At 45.9% G+C, this 16,401-nt stretch overlaps 1 protein-coding gene across 2 annotated transcripts in view; it reads right to left on the bottom strand.

Annotated features, from left to right (window-relative positions):
• Positions 1-16,401, bottom strand: part of KATNAL2 (katanin catalytic subunit A1 like 2) — a 296,166-nt gene that overhangs the window by 74,251 nt on the left and 205,514 nt on the right. For both annotated transcript variants that reach the window (XM_085629413.1, XM_085629423.1), the window contains one exon: positions 12,239-12,349. In XM_085629413.1, coding sequence (XP_085485539.1) covers positions 12,239-12,349 — 111 coding nt within the window. The remainder of the gene's footprint in view (positions 1-12,238; positions 12,350-16,401) is intronic.

The following is a 16,401-nucleotide window of genomic DNA, read 5'->3' as shown; positions in this document are numbered from 1 at the left end:
GTACCCAGCCCTTCTTGGCCAATCCAGGGCGATCTATATGACTTGGGCCCGGTCTTGGCGAATCTTCCTCAGCACTTGAGGAATCAAGGGTATGGGAGGAAATACGTAAAGAAGCTCTGAGCCCAAATCTAACTGAAACGCGCCCCCCAACACTCCCCGCATCGGATACTGCAGAACGACGGGCAGTGCACGTTCTCACGAGTAGCAAACCGGTCCAACCGAGGAAACCCCCACATTCTGAAAATGCGATGGACAACCTCAGGATGGAGACGCCACTCGTGATTAGCCGAATACTGCCGACTCAGACTGCCCGCACACACATTCAGCACTCCAGCCAGATGATTCGCAATCATGCAAATCTGATGGTCCTGAGCCCAGGACCTGAGTCGAAAAACCCCAGTCGAACAACAGACGTGTTGTCTCTTGCAAATGATGCAGCACCATCTCTGGCGACTTTGCCTTGAGCAGCCAGTCATCCAGATAGGGGAAAACAGAAACCCACAACCTTCTGAGATGTGCTGCTACCTCCACCATCACGTATGTGAAGACCCGAGGAGCTGTAGTAAGACCAAACAGAAGGACCACAAACTGGTAGTTTTGGGACCCCACTGTAAAACGGAGATACTTCCTATGCGACTTCAGGATGGGAATCTGAAAATACGCATCCTGCAAATCGATCGACACCATCCAGTCTTCCTGCTGCAATGCCAGAAGAACCTGAGCTAGGGTTAGCATCTTGAACTTGTCCTACTTGACGTAAAAAATCAAGACCCTGAGGTCTAGGATCGGCCTCAATCGACAGTCCTTTTTGGGAATCAGGAAGTACAGGGATTAGCATCCCTGACCCCTTTCCTGCTCCGGAACCACCTCTATGGCACCTTTCTGCAGTAAAGATAAAACCTCCTGTTGTATTAGCAACAGCTGATCCTCTGAGCACCAAATATATCGGGGGAGAAGGGAACTCCCGGAAGGCAAGGGCATACCCATTTTCCACAAGATCGAACACCCAGAGATCTGAAGTTACAGACCTCCAATTTTGTAGAAATTGAGACACCTGTCCTCCCATGGGACCAACATGCTCTAGGATGGAGGATCTAGAGCTGCTTCCCTGTGGTACCGGTTGGATGGTCAGCAGTGGAGAAGGAGGAGACTTGCTGCCGAGCTGTGCCTCGCTGACGACCTCTACTGCTGCTGCTGTTGTGAATGCTGCTGTTGTTTGGCTCGAAAGGAAGACGTTCTGCCAAACCCACGAAATCTGCAGTACCCAAAACCTCTGGGCTGGGACTGATGGCCCAACAACCTCACTGTGGCTCTACTATCTTTAAAGTGCTGTAGAGCCGAGTCTGCTTTGGCACCAAAAAGACGAGAGGCGTCAAAAGGCAAGTCCAATATGGTGGCCTGTACATCAGGTGAAAACCCAGACCTCCTTAGCCAAGCGTGCCTCCTGGTTGCAACCGAGGAACCCATTACTCTGGTGACAGAGCCCGCAGTATCCAGACCTGATTGAATGACCGGACTAAGGCTCCAGTTACAGCGCCGGAGACCCTGGAACTGGGGCTGGAGTGGCCGTAGGTGAAGGAGTCGCCTCCCTGGGTACCGGTGAGACTCTCGAAGCCGGAGACTGAGCCGGAGCCACCTGAGGCAAAGGGGAAGGAGAGACTTCATCCTTGTGGTGATGTTGGAGTACCGGAGACCCCGACCTCAGTGTTTTATCATTCGATGACCGACGTCTGGATCCATGGCACCGATTATTTTTGTGCTTTCTCGACGACTTCGAGGTTTGCAGAGTCGGCGACTTGGATCTTGACGTCCTCCGACCCCTTTTCTGTTTCTTCACCAAAGCCAAAAACAGCTTGGCCTCCCTCTCTTTTAAGGCCTTCGGATTCATGTGCCTGCATGACGAACGCCCCTCGACGTCGTGGTCCAGCGAGAGGCACCATAAACTATCCTCATGGGGGTCAGTAATCGACGTATGAGCCACACGTTTCCTGCAAGGTTTAAAACCTGATTTCTTCTGGGTAGCCATTGCACTGCTACAATTACAGGCAGAACCTGCAACAAAGAATATCCCAGAAATGGAGAACCTTGAAAAAAAAGTTACATGTTGACGGCGCAGAAAAAAGGGAACGGACATCTGCACGCTGATGAGGTCTTCTTATGGCTCCGATTACGTCACGCAGAGTCGCGTGCAGAGGCGTTCTATTGGGACGTCCTCGTCCACGTGGGAGAGCTATGGAGAAAGGTTTCTGTGGAATGCTGCTCATGGGGTTATTCAGAAAGTGAGAAATCCACAGCCAGATGTATCCATCAGAAACTTTTCCACACTCATGGTATTGTTCCACCTATGGTGATTTTGCACCACAATCTTCTGTTGACCAAATGTGAGGTCAAACTTATACATACTACTTACACCTAATGCCACATCTTACAACCATTTTTTCTCTGTGTACACCCATGGATGTATATTGCAACTGCCCATACTGAATCTACTTCTCAAGATCAATAGCCTACACATTTTGTCTGTGGTCTCAATATGGCAATCACACAAAACAAAAAGATTTTTGGATCAGATCAAACTAAGGTTCATATTGCACCTCAAATATTCTATTCCACCATGCAGTAGCCCAAACTATCTTCAAGTAGCACACACATCAAGCTCTGAAACAAAATTTAGATACCTTAATCAATGACAAATACCTAGTCTAAATCTGGCCTCCATTGACACTCACCTAAAATTCCATATGATTAAAAAGAGTCACTATTTCAGGTGACCATAACCGGAAATATGAGCTACACATCACTTTGCATGAAAATGGGAAGAGCAGATATCAACCTCCAGATCTTTGCCACATTATTTGATACTCTCAAGGGCCTAAAAGCTTCTATCATAACTAGTAACATTAAAATTGACACCATGCCTAGAATATTTAAAGACTAGCTCAGTCTACCCTTCTCCTACCATCTCCCCATTGAGACTTCAATCACCGGGGGGTGCTGCTGATCTGTCTGTGTGTGGAGGTTCAGTCGAAGAGCCAGGTCTTGAGGTCCTTCCTGAATTGGGTCAGCGACGTGGATAGCCTGAGGTGGAGGGGCAGGGTGTTCCAGGACTTGGCGGCGAGGTAGGAGAAGGAGCTTTCTCTGATTTTGGTCTTCTGGATCCGTGGGACGGAGGCCAGGGAGAGTTGGATGGAGTGGAGTTGTCTAGTGGGTGTGTGGAATGCAAGGTGGTGGTCCAGATATTCTGGTTCTGCGTCGTGGAGAGCTTTGCGGGCATGTGTGAGGAGCTGGAAGGTGATTCTCTTGGTGATTGGGAGCCAGTGGAGTTGTCGGAGGTGTTGTGTTATGTGGCTGAGGCATGGGATGTCGAGGACCATTCTGGCTGCAGCGTTTTGGACGTTCTGTAATTTCCTTAGCTGTTTCTGGGTGACTCAGGGTGACTCAGGCATAGAGTGCGTTGCTGTAGTCCAGTCTTCTGGTGAGGAGTGCATGGGTGATCGTCTTTCTATTTTCTATGGGGATCCATCTAAATGTCTTTTCAAAGCAGGTGAAGTGTGTTGTAGCAGGAAAAGGATACTGTGTTAATTTGGTGGTTCATTGCGAGCGAGGAGGCCAGTATGAAGCCGAGGTTGCATGCATGGTCCGTTGGGGTGGGAGGGGTTCCTAGTGCGGTGGGCCACCAGGAGTCCCAGCATGAGTACTTGGGTCTTGTCCGAGTTAACCTTGAGGCAGCTGTCTTTCATCCAGGTGGCAACGGCCTTAATTCCGCTGTGAAAGTTGATTCTGGCGGCTGTAGGTTCGTTGGTGAGGGAGAGGATCAGCTGGGTGTCATCGGCGTAGGAGACAATGTTGAGTCTGTGGCTTCTGACGATGGCTGCAAGGGGGGACCATGTACACAATGAAGAGGGTGGGGCTCAAGGTGGAGCCCTGGGGCACTCTGCAGCTGATCTCTGTAGGTTCAGAGAGGAACGGGGGAGGATTCAAATCAGACTGCATAATGCTAGCATAAATCAAGGTAGTCTGGACCATCACTAAGAACAAAGCTACTGCTATGTTGACACAGACTAATGTACTGTCAAACCCAAACCCACAGCCCTCTTGATAATAATCACTCAATGCAGCCCCCTCTGTCAAATAACCTTCATACCACAACTCTCTCATCCATTCACAAAAATGTACTTTTTGATAGCAAAATGAAGTTGAAGTGCCTTTGCCTTCATAAGGTGATGCAAAGACTGCAAGCCACACTATTTATCTTAGTCCCACAAGCACTTGCCTCCTAGAGTAACCCTGTTCCTCCATTAGACGTCCCTCATCACGTGTTAAGAGTGCAACACATGCAGCAATTGCAATGCTTTAGAGCATTCCTCCATGAACATTACCTCTAATGCGCCCAGCTTTCTTGAAAGCTCTAAGCACAGAAACCACAGCTAGTTTACTAAATACAAAGATGAATCTGCCTAGGCAGCCTTCGAAGAATCACCTCTTCTCAATCCAATGACCCATCTCCTATGTGTCACATCAAAGCTGCACTCCTGAACTGTAGGCCTGTGGTCTCTAATGAAACTTCCATTTCTACCCTCATCCAAGACTGCAACCTTGATGCTAATGCATTCATGGAAACCTGCCACTGCTCATCGTACATACCACTATACAACTACTAAGACACAATACCCTCGAACTCAGTAAATGGTTTACTGTGGATATTACAAACACAGCACCTAAACTATTGAGGCTGAACATCCTACTCCACCCACCTGGCAGAAAAAGCACACTGAGAAGCACGGCATAGCCAAGAGTCTGTGTCTCATGCACTAAAATATGCAAACGAACAAATTACGTTACCTTTGGTCACGCTCTTTCTGGTGGATACTCTATCTAATCATTTGTGATCTAAATTATGACCCCTTGTATGAACTGGGACATTTTTATTATGGAATGATAAAATGTGAGCAGGACTCTCCATTTTATTTTTAAAACAAATGTGATTTTATATTGTCTGAATGGAAAATATGTATACTTTGTTTTATATTTAATGCTATGTGCTTTTATGGTTGTCATACACTGAATAAAGATCACTACTACTACTACTCTATCTAATCGGAGATTCCTCACCTGTCGCTCTGTCAGTTTCTAATTTCTCACTTTCCGTGCCCTCGGACACAGAGTGTGCAAAATGACTGGTAACAGTGTGCCGATTTCTATTTTGGGATCGTTTTAGATATTAAAAAAGAGGCCATCCCATAGAATGTGTCGGTGGAGGGCTGTGAGAAATCTGTGGTTAGATAGAGCATCCATCAGAAAGAGTATTATCAAAGGTAAGTAACTTTTTCTTCTGATGGATATTTCTAACTGCATATTCCTCACCTTAAAATAGATACCAAAGCAGTACATCCCCTGATGCAGGGCCTGTGTAGTGGGCTCAGACATCCTTCAGGACAGAGTGGATGAAATGCCCTTCCTACTGGTTGTGAATGTCAAGGCAGTAGAGATTCATTGATGTATGCACAGATACTCACATCTCAGAGTTGCAAATATCAAGGACAGGACTCCATGTGCCAAAGCAGCGGTAGCAGCCTTAGCCCTGATGGGATGAACTTTTAAACCTTCCAGAGGCTACTACTTGGCCAGTGATTAGCAGATCCTAATGCAGAGTGCTCCCTACCGCAACATGGTCCTCTTCTGCAAATCCTTCCTTATTTTCACCCTGAAAAATCTCACAAAAAGCTGATTGTGGTCTTTTGTATGATCAATGTAAAAGATGAAAGCTCTTTCGGGGTCAAACCGATGAAGCCTCCCCTCCACTTTTTAGAGGTTGGGGGCTGGTAAAGAAAACGGTCAGAATGATGGATTGCCCAACGTGGGAAAGGAGCCATAGCTTAGGGCAAAAAGGCCACCCAAGACCTCAGAGCCAGTTCATCCGGAAAATAGTTTGTGTAGAGCAGTTGCACTAACAATGCCTGAAGCTCACTGATGCAATGAGCTGATGTTATCGTAATGGGGGAAGGCATTCTTTAATGTAAGGAGATGCTGCAAGGAGCTATGCCTCAGTTTGAAAGGCAAACACATGACCAAGAGCAAATTACGGTCTCATTGTGGCAACACAAATGGTCTGGAAGGAAAGGTGTGTCAAACTTATGGTAAACCTCATCACAAAATGTGATTTAAACAAAGATGGCTGGTCTGGCAAAAGTAGAAAGGCCAAAATGGCCAACAAATAACCTTTAATAGTGTTCATTGAAAGACCTTGCTGGAACATAGAGAAAAAGAACAAAAAAGCATCCAACAGATTGGCTTGGAGAGGGTCAGTCTTGTGGATCTAACACCCGGCCACAAATTTGTCCTAGTTCCTGGCATAATTGGAGTTTATGGAAGGATGCCTAGTGGAGATGAGGACCTCCACCTCTTCAGGTCGCAGATCAAACACAGTCAAGTGCTGTAACTGCAAATATATATCCTGCATATCCAAGAACACCATCCAGTACTCCGAGTCAACCTCCACACATGGAGGTGTAGATTAAGCAGGTTTTGGTGAAGAGCCCTGACCTCATGCTGCGACAGAAGATCCCCTCGAAGTGGTACCCTGATCGCAGGGCAGCTGCTCTTGCCCAAAACCTTCAGGTACCACACTCTCCAGACCTATTCCAGAGTTATTACGATGTCTTGGATCTGGCCGTTCATCTTCTTTTTCAGAACTCAAGGAAGGGGGGGCAGAGGAGGGAAGGCATACAGGAGAGTTGTGTTCCATTCCAGAGGGAATGTATCTCATAGCAATGTTCTTGAAGAAACTCCAATGAGCAAATCTTATGACACTGTGCGTTCTTTACTATGGCATAAATACCTAGCAAGGATTCTCCTCACTACCAGAGATTCCCTGTGCCACCTCAGAATGAAGATCGCCTTTTTGAGATCCGAGATGCCTCCTGCTTACGTCTTCTACTCTGGAATTCAAGGATCAGGGAAATGCCCTTAGATTCCAGCCAACTCCAGCACAGAGCCTCCTGTCAAAGGACCCACTGTGTCATGCTTAGTGCAATACCACAATGCGTTATTTGTGAGCATCTGCAGAAGCCTCTCCTTGCTAGATGGAAGAAAGTACTTCAGAGCTAGTTGAATGGCCCGCTAATCCAACACATTGATTTGCAGACAGGCTTCCATCAGAAACCAGAGTCCTCTAATGTCCACCTCCTCCAAATGACATCCCCCAATCCACCAAAGACGCATCCATCACAACTGTCAGCTCTGAGTGGGGAAGGGAAAGGGCGTGGAGCTGGACCCCTGGCATTTGAGTAGCCACCACTTCAGAACATGAGCAGTCTGCTCCAAAAACTAGAAGGCATCCGGCAGATTTAATTAATGCTGGGGCCACTGGAGCTTTAAATTCCATTGTAGAGTCACATGTGCCACCTGACCACAACTGACAAAGAGGATGCATGAGGTGTAAAGGTCAAGAAGCCTCAGAGCTGCTCTCAGTGAGATCCACTCACTTAGCCATCCTGTGTGCCTCTGCTAGGATGTGTATTGATGGTCTGGCTTTGGAGTGACAGGGGCTGGGGAGGAGCAGTGGCTCCAGAGTCTAGATGGGTCAGGGATGGGCTGAATAGACCTAGGCTGCATTCAGAGTAGTGGGAGGAGTTGTCACTAGCACCTGAATAGGCCCTGTCGGCATTTAGAGTGGTGGGGAGAGATTTTCCTTGCACCTGAATAGGCCTTGTCTGCCTTGGACAATGATATCTCCACCTCCTGCTGGGAAGCTGGGCCAGAGAGGACCCAACTGATTTGGACTAAGCACATACACTCTCTGCCTGAGAGAACAAAGGACTTTTGGGTATAAATACTGGGGCTCAGACCCCAGAACTTTAGAACTCTTTTGGACCAAGAAGACTGCCAAGAAGAAGAGCTGGAGTGGCTGTGAAGAGGAACTACCACTTTCCTGAGTGCTTTGCTGTGTTGGCCTGCAGTGGCTGCTTCTGTCTTGGGCAGTGTAAGGACTGGACTGAACTTTCTACAACTTCTTTCTTTGAGTATCTCCAAGGGCTTGAGGTAGAGCTTGCCCCCTGTTCAAGAAGTCTCAGGAACAGCAAAGACTTCAAATTCTTCTGCCCTTATTTCTTCTGGCTTTAGCACTGGGAAATGTGTGTTTTGTGCTGCAACAGAAGAAAAAGCAACCCGACGCTGTCTACGACGCCGCTGCAGACTCCGTGTCCTGAAGGCACCACAGAGGGCAACGCCGCACCACGACCGTGGTCTCACAGACGACGCCATCTGATGTCACCACCGAACCGCTAATCGCACCGCGACTTGTGGGAACCGCTCTATGCACCGCCTCGCTACACAACGCCGCCTTGGTATCCCCGACTACGCCGCTCCACGCCGACATCGACACCACTGCTTGCACCATGGTTTGAGGGCACGGCTCGTGAAGTTACACAACGCACTGCCCTCATCCCGCACCGCAGCCTTGGCCTACCGACGCTGGCGCCATCGACTCCAGTTCGTCAGCCGACGACAGCGCTTCAGCAACGACGCTGCCTGCACTGTGACCTGCCAGCACCGCAACGAGCACCGCATCACTTCGCACCGCCACCCTGGTCTCACCGACGACGCCATCTGACGCAGCCACCGAGCTGCTGGTCACACCGCGACCTGAGGGCATCGCACGCCGCACCGCTGCACCTTGCACCACAGCACCCAACGCATGCCTACTCCAGCACTCCTTGCAACACGTGTGACTTTGAGGGCCCGACCACTCCTGCACTGACCTCTGGAACGGACACCTGCGGACGCCGTGCTTTCGGAAGCTCAACGAGAGGTCGCCGACGCCCTGCATTACTAAAGGTACTGTTTTGCGGGTCTACCCGACACCGTAGCTGGCCCGCGGCGCCGCGGTCAGCCAGAACGTTTTTATTTGTTTGTTCACTGTTCACGACGCCGTGATAGCCCTGGACGGAGCTGTCAACTTCAAGGAACTGTATTTCAAGGTTATTTGGATAACTGAAGCTTCTAGGTACCGCATTGTGGATTTTTATCGTTTTTGGTCTTGTCTTAAGTATATAAAAATATTGGATATTTTTCTAAACTGGTGTGGTGTCCTTTTGTAGTGCTTACACTGTATTACTGTTGGTTATGTGCAAATGCTTTACACACTGCCTCTAAGTTAAGCCTGACTGCTTGTGCCAAGCTACCAAGGGGGTGAGTAGGGGTTATTTTAGGAGTGTAACTCCCTTATCCTAACTAGAAGGAAGGCTCCCTTCTTCAACAAAGGTGCAAACCCTTGCCAACTAGAGACCCCCATTTCTAACAATGGGTTTGCACCAAACTGGTGAGTTTACCTGAGTATGGCATTACAAGGAGAAATATCTTTATTTCTCATCATTTCCTTTTTGCGTGTATGCTGCAGCACACATGCAAAGAGGAAATAGCCTCAAAGGACAGTTTTAGCATGGCCTTGTAAAATAAATAAATAAAATAATTCATGGCTACGTATTACGCTGCCTTGTGTTACCGTGTGTCGGGTAGGGATTACATGGGTGGTGCATGGGCATTCCCGTACACTCACCTATATATTTTGTTTACAAATAATACACACAGTCTTCTTAAGTCAGGCACACTTGCTTTCCCTGGATCAGCTCTTGAGTCCACTTCCCTGATAAAGGATCATAGGTGTTCCCCATTTATGTGAGGTGACATTCCAGGTAGGGCCTGTTAGTGAGTTCAAATCTTGGAAAGAAAAAATCTTAGAAAATCAAAGTGCCTCCGCCCTGTAGTCAGTCAGAGCAAGTTGCCCCCGAGGCCTGGTGGCCCAGTAGTCAGTCTTATGCGCTCTTGCTGGAGTGGAGGTTTGGAGTGCCCTGGCACACCTCTACAGTCGGGCGGTGAGCAGAAGTCTCCATGCTACAGTAGTGGCGCTCCAAAACCTACATGGTAAACCTCCCTGAATGTAGCAGCAGGTCTTGGGTCCACCTGGATTGCTGGGTTGTTAAATCGCTGCTCTTCCTCCTCAGGTAAGTGCTTGCTTCTCCTTCACAGCAGCACAATGCTCCAGGGCGACAGAACTCTCACTTCACCAGGGCCCCCTCCTGGCATATGGGTACCTTCAAAGGTTAATGCTTTGTTATTAATTCTTGGCACATGAGGTTGGTGCGTGGGTAGCAGGCAGAAGCTGCAACTGCATTTTTCACTTCAAATTAGAACTACCCTGCACAATATTGCTTACTCCTCCAGAAGTATCTAAATCCGTCACACCATAACAAAAAAACATTTCCTTTTGAAATTAGGTGCTTTATTTTTCCAATTCCAATCACTAAATGTTTATGAGCAGCTTTCCTTGAAAAGAAGACAAGTTGCTTTTTACTAGCTCTGGAAATTGAAAAGTGCTGGATATGGCTGTGTTCAATGTTGACAACCTTTTTCTCTCACTACTCTACACTTGCTTATTCTTGCTGGTTCTTTTTTCATCCTATTTTCTGCCTTCAGCATTGTTTTCCTACCTCTCTTTCTCCTTTCTTCCCTTTCGGTCTTTCTATCTTGCTTTGGGTCATTGTCTGCTGGTACAAAATGGGCCCCAATCTCCTAAAAGAGTGCAAATGCCCCCCACAGACACATTAAGTGGTGGGTAGGGCTGAGTAAGCATACTTTGTATAGTGGATCGGTCTCACCTCTGGAGAGCGCTGGCAGCTAAAGCAATCACATCTACATGGAAATGTACTGCACATGGAATATTACGCCTGGTGGGGTAGGCTGGTGGCAGTTAGTTTGTTCAATCCTTGGGTAAAGGACGCTTTACGCTGACAAAAGGCAACATTGTTTTATGTGAAGTTTACAAAAGCGAGTCTTCTGCCTAAATGTGTGTGTGTGTATACTCGTAATGCGCTCAAATGTACTCATGATAGACCTGCTAAACGTGTGAGGGCTTAAGATCTGATGTCACTTCCTGTGATGCCACGTGCGATGACACGTACTGTGATGTCACGGGCCATGATGTAACACGCTGTGATGTCACCTAAATACTGCTTGACTTGGTTAGTCCCGCCAGTTATTTTTTTAGGACTTGTACCATATGCTCGTATCTGTACGCCTGGCCGTAAATTACTTCCTGTGGCTATCAGGATCTAAACCACTCTAGGGACTGAAAACACCAAAATACACTGTAGTATTTGAGGTGCCCTGCCTCGGTGTCCTTTTCCTTCTGTATATATCACATCTTATACTGGGCGTTCACTTGTCATGGTTCTTCCTGCCCCCTTCACTTTCTCCCCTGACCAGTGCTTTACTCCCGCTTCTTTAGCCCACGTTCTTGATCCAAACAACTGCTTTCTGCTGCCACTTTATTTTTCACCGTATTGATTATTAGCAATGCGTAAACCTAGGGAATGTAGAGCGATGGGGAAACAAAACAGAAGTCGGCTCTCCCTTCCGTAGCTTAGCAATGCTTGCTTTCAACCAATCGTGATCAACCCTTTCCCAAGCCGGAGACTTCCGGTTTCCGGCTACCAGCAGGCCCGCCTCCTAGAAACACTCTTCACCATCCGGTCTTCGGAGTTGAAACTTATAAAGAGTTAGCATTAGGGGGTGGATGTCAGACTCCGCGCGGGGTACTACGAGGTAAATTAATTACCACACATGTATAGTATACTGCTGAGAAAAGCATTAATACTGCATCATGTCACAGAAATATTCGAAGGAAAGTCTTTCCTGCACATTAAATTCTGGGTATTAACCAATAATCTAAAATGTGGTAACTTCGTTTCTGCTTCCCGCTATCACCTTAGAATCTAGCACCCTACTTTAAATTAGGGCGACAGTAGCCTAGCGAATATAAACACATTTCCCCCACCCCACCTCTTCACACCATCCTCTTACACACACTCTTCTTAAAATCAGATTGCAATACCCATAAAATCCCTTCTTCTATTTTTAGAGGATCTTTTTAAGTAATGGATGCCTTAAGCACTTTAGACTTTCTCTCAAAAGCCATCTCAGCTTAAACATAGTAAATAACTTGGCCTTAAACTCCAAGAGTCCATTTTAAATATTGACATATGGCCGCGCCGGCATATTGCATCTTTATTACAGATTACTGTCCTGTGACACAGCTAGCAAGACTCAGAACTCGACGGAAAAGCCCCAAATTAATCTTTAAATGCTTTAACCAAATATCTGCACTTGTCTAAATACAATCTTTATCTGTGCTTAGGAGCTGATAAACATGTATTCACCACGCGCCGGGCTGATCTCTTACCAGGGCAGATTGGAAGCCGCCAACACGAACACAAGATCATCCGAGCGGGACAAGCCGTCCATCTGCACCAGTAATTCCGTTTTCATGCGCCGACTTCCTTCGTGCTCACCCCTGTCAAGATTCAGACACAAATGCATTGTACAGGAAGGCAAGACGTAGCGCTCAGAAGTCTGTCAGTATGGGACAGCACTAGATGTAGCCAAGTCAAAGGGGGATGAATCTATGAAGCTGGGACATGCACATTCAACTGAGATCTAATATGCAGCACAGGACTTGGAATAAAAGACATTGATTATGCATACTACATATAACTTATAAGGGTCTTATTAACACTGATAGACACATTGGCAAAAGGGCGTGGTAAAACCGCCACTGGAATTACCTACACAGCATTATGCATGAGTAACCAGGTGTGGTACTAAGACACCATTATGCAGCAAATAAGGTTACATTAAGAGATTGTCTGTGATGTAAACATACATTTACATGGATAACAAAACATTTCGCATTCAGAGACGCTGACATTCTTTCCACTCTGTCTGAATTACATTTAAATGTCTAAATTCTGTTTTTTTACTGACGACAAAAGACATTCCTCACTCCACCAGAAGCGACATGACACCAGCAGGGAACAATGCTCACCTCCTTGGACTGGCCTGGTTACGTGTAAAGTGTGAATGAATGAATTGGGACTTGTAAAGCGCACAGCTACTCCACAGAGCAGAAGTCTTCAAACATTTTGATGGCAAGACCCCCTTGTCAAACTTTTTTATACCCAAGGACCCCCTTCTGACAAAAATTTCTAGAACCTTGTACTCTTCATCATCGACAACTATAAAGGCCCCCAATTCCTACAGCAAATAATTTTTACCATGGGGAAATAATATTAAACAATGTTTAGCAAACCAAAGGTCAGTGAGCATGGAGGTGTAGCCAAAGGTGTAACTAAAAACAAAGGGCCTAATTTATCAGGAATTGGCGTATTTATGAAATACGGTGCATTCCTGTCCTTTTCCCTGGTGTTGGCGCACAAATTGCTGCCTAGCACCAACGGGGGCAACTCCCTTCACAAAAACAATCCAGAGAGGCGTTTTTCTCTTTTTATGTGAGCTGCAGAATGCAGTGCACATGGAAAGAGAAAAAAACAAGGAGAAATGAAAACATCTCTTCTCATTACGCCTCCACTGGGGAGGCCTCAGTTTTTGGATCTGCCCCCGGTTTATGTGGTTTTGTAAATATGGGGCTGCATCAAAATTCATGGGTGTTGCGTGGGAAGCCCACACATATCCCTTGAAACACCTCCTTGACGCAGAGTAAGGCAAAGCAGTAACTTGCGCTACTTTGTCTTACGCATGAGGCCATGCAAAGCCATGCAGGGTGACTTTGCACCGCCTCATAGGTATGGTTGAGAGGCTTGCGCCACCGGAGGGTCAAAAAAAGTGATGCTCTGGCGATGTAAGCCTCTCATAAATAAGCACCAAAATATTCTGGGCCTTACTGATGAAAGCCTGCCACACTTTTACACGGCCATTGCGTCACTTTTTGTGACGCTGTGGCGTCGTAAATAATGTGCCACGTTGCGACATATTTGCAAATTGACGCATCTAAGCAGATGTGTCACTTTGTAAAGGCCTGCGATACATTATACCTGTGTCAGGTATAATGTATGCAGAGTGGGCGTTCCTCCGCAATAAAGGGTGGTAGAAGTGGTGCAGTGAATTCTATGAGATTTCACTGCTACACTTTTAGGACGCTACTTTGTCAATATCTTACACCTGGCTCACAGCAGGCGTGAGACTGACGCAAGCCCTTTCACATGGGACTTGTTCCATGTGAAAGGACACATTGCTGAAGTTGCATCTGTTTTCAGACACACCCCAGCAATGTGTCACTTTTGCCCCGACAGCTATGTCAGAAATACTGACGTATCTGTAATTCCTTGAGACGTGGTGCACCGTACATTAAATGCGGCACATCCATTGTCACAAGGAGGGAGCAGTGAAAACTGTTGCATCGCTGTTTTGTCACACCGATTCAACAATTTTCATAAATGAGGCCTACTGTACGTTTTTGAAGTCTTTCACCATCAGCTATCTACTTAAAAAATAATGGGCAGCATAAATGAAAAATAAACTAAAAAGTTGTTACTCAGTGGGAAATGCACTGTAGTACATTATGAAACCTCTATTAGTTAATTCACTGCAGCGGTCTGTCTGTAAATAGAGAGCAACAGAATTACATCTTGGTTGGTTCAGTGGAGAATAGTGATGTGTATTTTTAGTGCTACGAGGTCACAGACTGTGACAGAAAGCACTGTGTCTATGTAAGTCATTATTTTATACTTAGATTACACACAGTGTAAGATACAATGCTGCAAAAGGTGCAAATAGCTTTACGATAAAATGGTGCTTCCAAAATGTAGTGTTTAGTAATACCAAAGTGTATGTAATGCAAACTTTTTTTTCCATAGCTGTCCCTTCAACACCTCTTTAGGGTAAATGCTGTTAAAATTAAAAGCAAGCACTTCCCAGCCCAGTTGTTAACACTTTGCACTTCTACTCAAAAACAAAAATCTTTGCCATCACAAAGCTTGGAGTGTTGTGATCAATTAAAGCCAGATCTGCTCCCAAGCATCCTTTACACTTGCAGATTAAGTGATAGGCACATTTTCTTTTCATTCAGGCAAGCAGCTGATAACGACCTAAATTAGCCATCCCAGGAGGTTGTCTTTTCAAGGTCACGCCTGGCGTCAGCAGCGCGCATCCGGTGCGCTCGCCATACGAGGGCCTTTTGGGATTGATACAGATTCCGATGTGCACGCGGACGTACAGAAGATGTGCACACGTAGACTGGAGGCTTCACTGGCGGCGTGACACTAGGCACTTTTTTGGGGAGACTTTATTTTGCTTTCTTTGCTTTGGCTCTTCAGCGGTCTCGGAAAGCGCGTCGTAATATTGACACCGTGCGATGTTAAAAGCAAAACTGCAAGTCACAACATGCAAAGGTCTGTTGACTAACATGTCAGGACTGACAGAAGGTATCACACATGGCCACCTTTTGACCGTGCATTTCCTTTTGCCTTCCTTTGGGTCATTATATTACCTCTTTTCTCTGAAACTCATAAATGTAAGGAATAAAAGCTCAAAGAGGGTGGAGAAGTCTGAATCGTTGAATCCTGGCTTCAGACACATGAAAGGGAACTACCCGAGAGGCAAGAAAATAAGGCAGGAAAGCTCTTATGGAAATGCTAAAATAAACATATTTCGCAAATATTTTCACAGCACTTTTATACATAGGCTATTAATGTACTTTCTCTGTTTGCTTAAAGACAACCGCACACTGAGCCATTTCTTCTTAACTCTATAAAATAACAGTTTAACTTTCTGTGACTGAAATAAACAATATTTTGTCTAATGAAATTATCCCTTTCCAAGTTCCGCCGCAGTCCTATTTTGGATGAAAGATCTGTATTAAAAAAATATGCAGCGGGGGAAATGCACCTCAAGTGAAAGAAACAGGAAATTCTCATGTGAGGCTGGGCTGCTAATTATTTTTCAAAGTTCTGATGCAGCGCAGATACAGTTAAGTCCTTCCGTGGCCCTTGCAATGGCAGTCAATTGAATTGAATTTAAAGGACTATAAAACTGATCATACATACAGTTTACTACTCTTTAGAATTTTATTACGCAAAGCAAGTACATTTGATCAGATTTGTAAGAGTAGCATGTTTACGGAATTAATAACTTTTTGTTCGGTGACATATTTTGAGTAACCTGACAATTTATATTTTACTTTGGAGGACAGTGTGTGAACGTTCTATTTTTCTCTGGTGAAGGATTTTGGGCATTTTTAAAACTTAAATGAAGCCGAATAAATTATGATCATTCTCGCTTTTAGTACCCTTTAAAGGAAAACATCGGCATAATTATCCAATCTGTGCATTTAAGATAATACATTTTCAGTTGTTGTGTGTTTTTTTACCGTAGCAGGATTTAATTTTTAGGTACATTGACATGAAGGAAAGGAATGTAACACCCATATGCGGTTGAAAAAGGCGCAACCCATTAAGGAACCAATTGCTACCGATTTTGGTTCATCACGCATCCTGCAGTATGTGAATATAAATTAATCTCACCATAGTATTTGTGCCCCCTCCTTTCCCT

This window comes from Triturus cristatus, chromosome 2_1 (genome assembly GCF_964204655.1).
Source record: "Triturus cristatus chromosome 2_1, aTriCri1.1, whole genome shotgun sequence".
Taxonomy (NCBI): domain Eukaryota; kingdom Metazoa; phylum Chordata; class Amphibia; order Caudata; family Salamandridae; genus Triturus; species Triturus cristatus.
The sequence above is the reverse complement of the archived record's forward strand: the minus strand, read 5'-3'. Positions and strand labels throughout refer to the sequence as shown.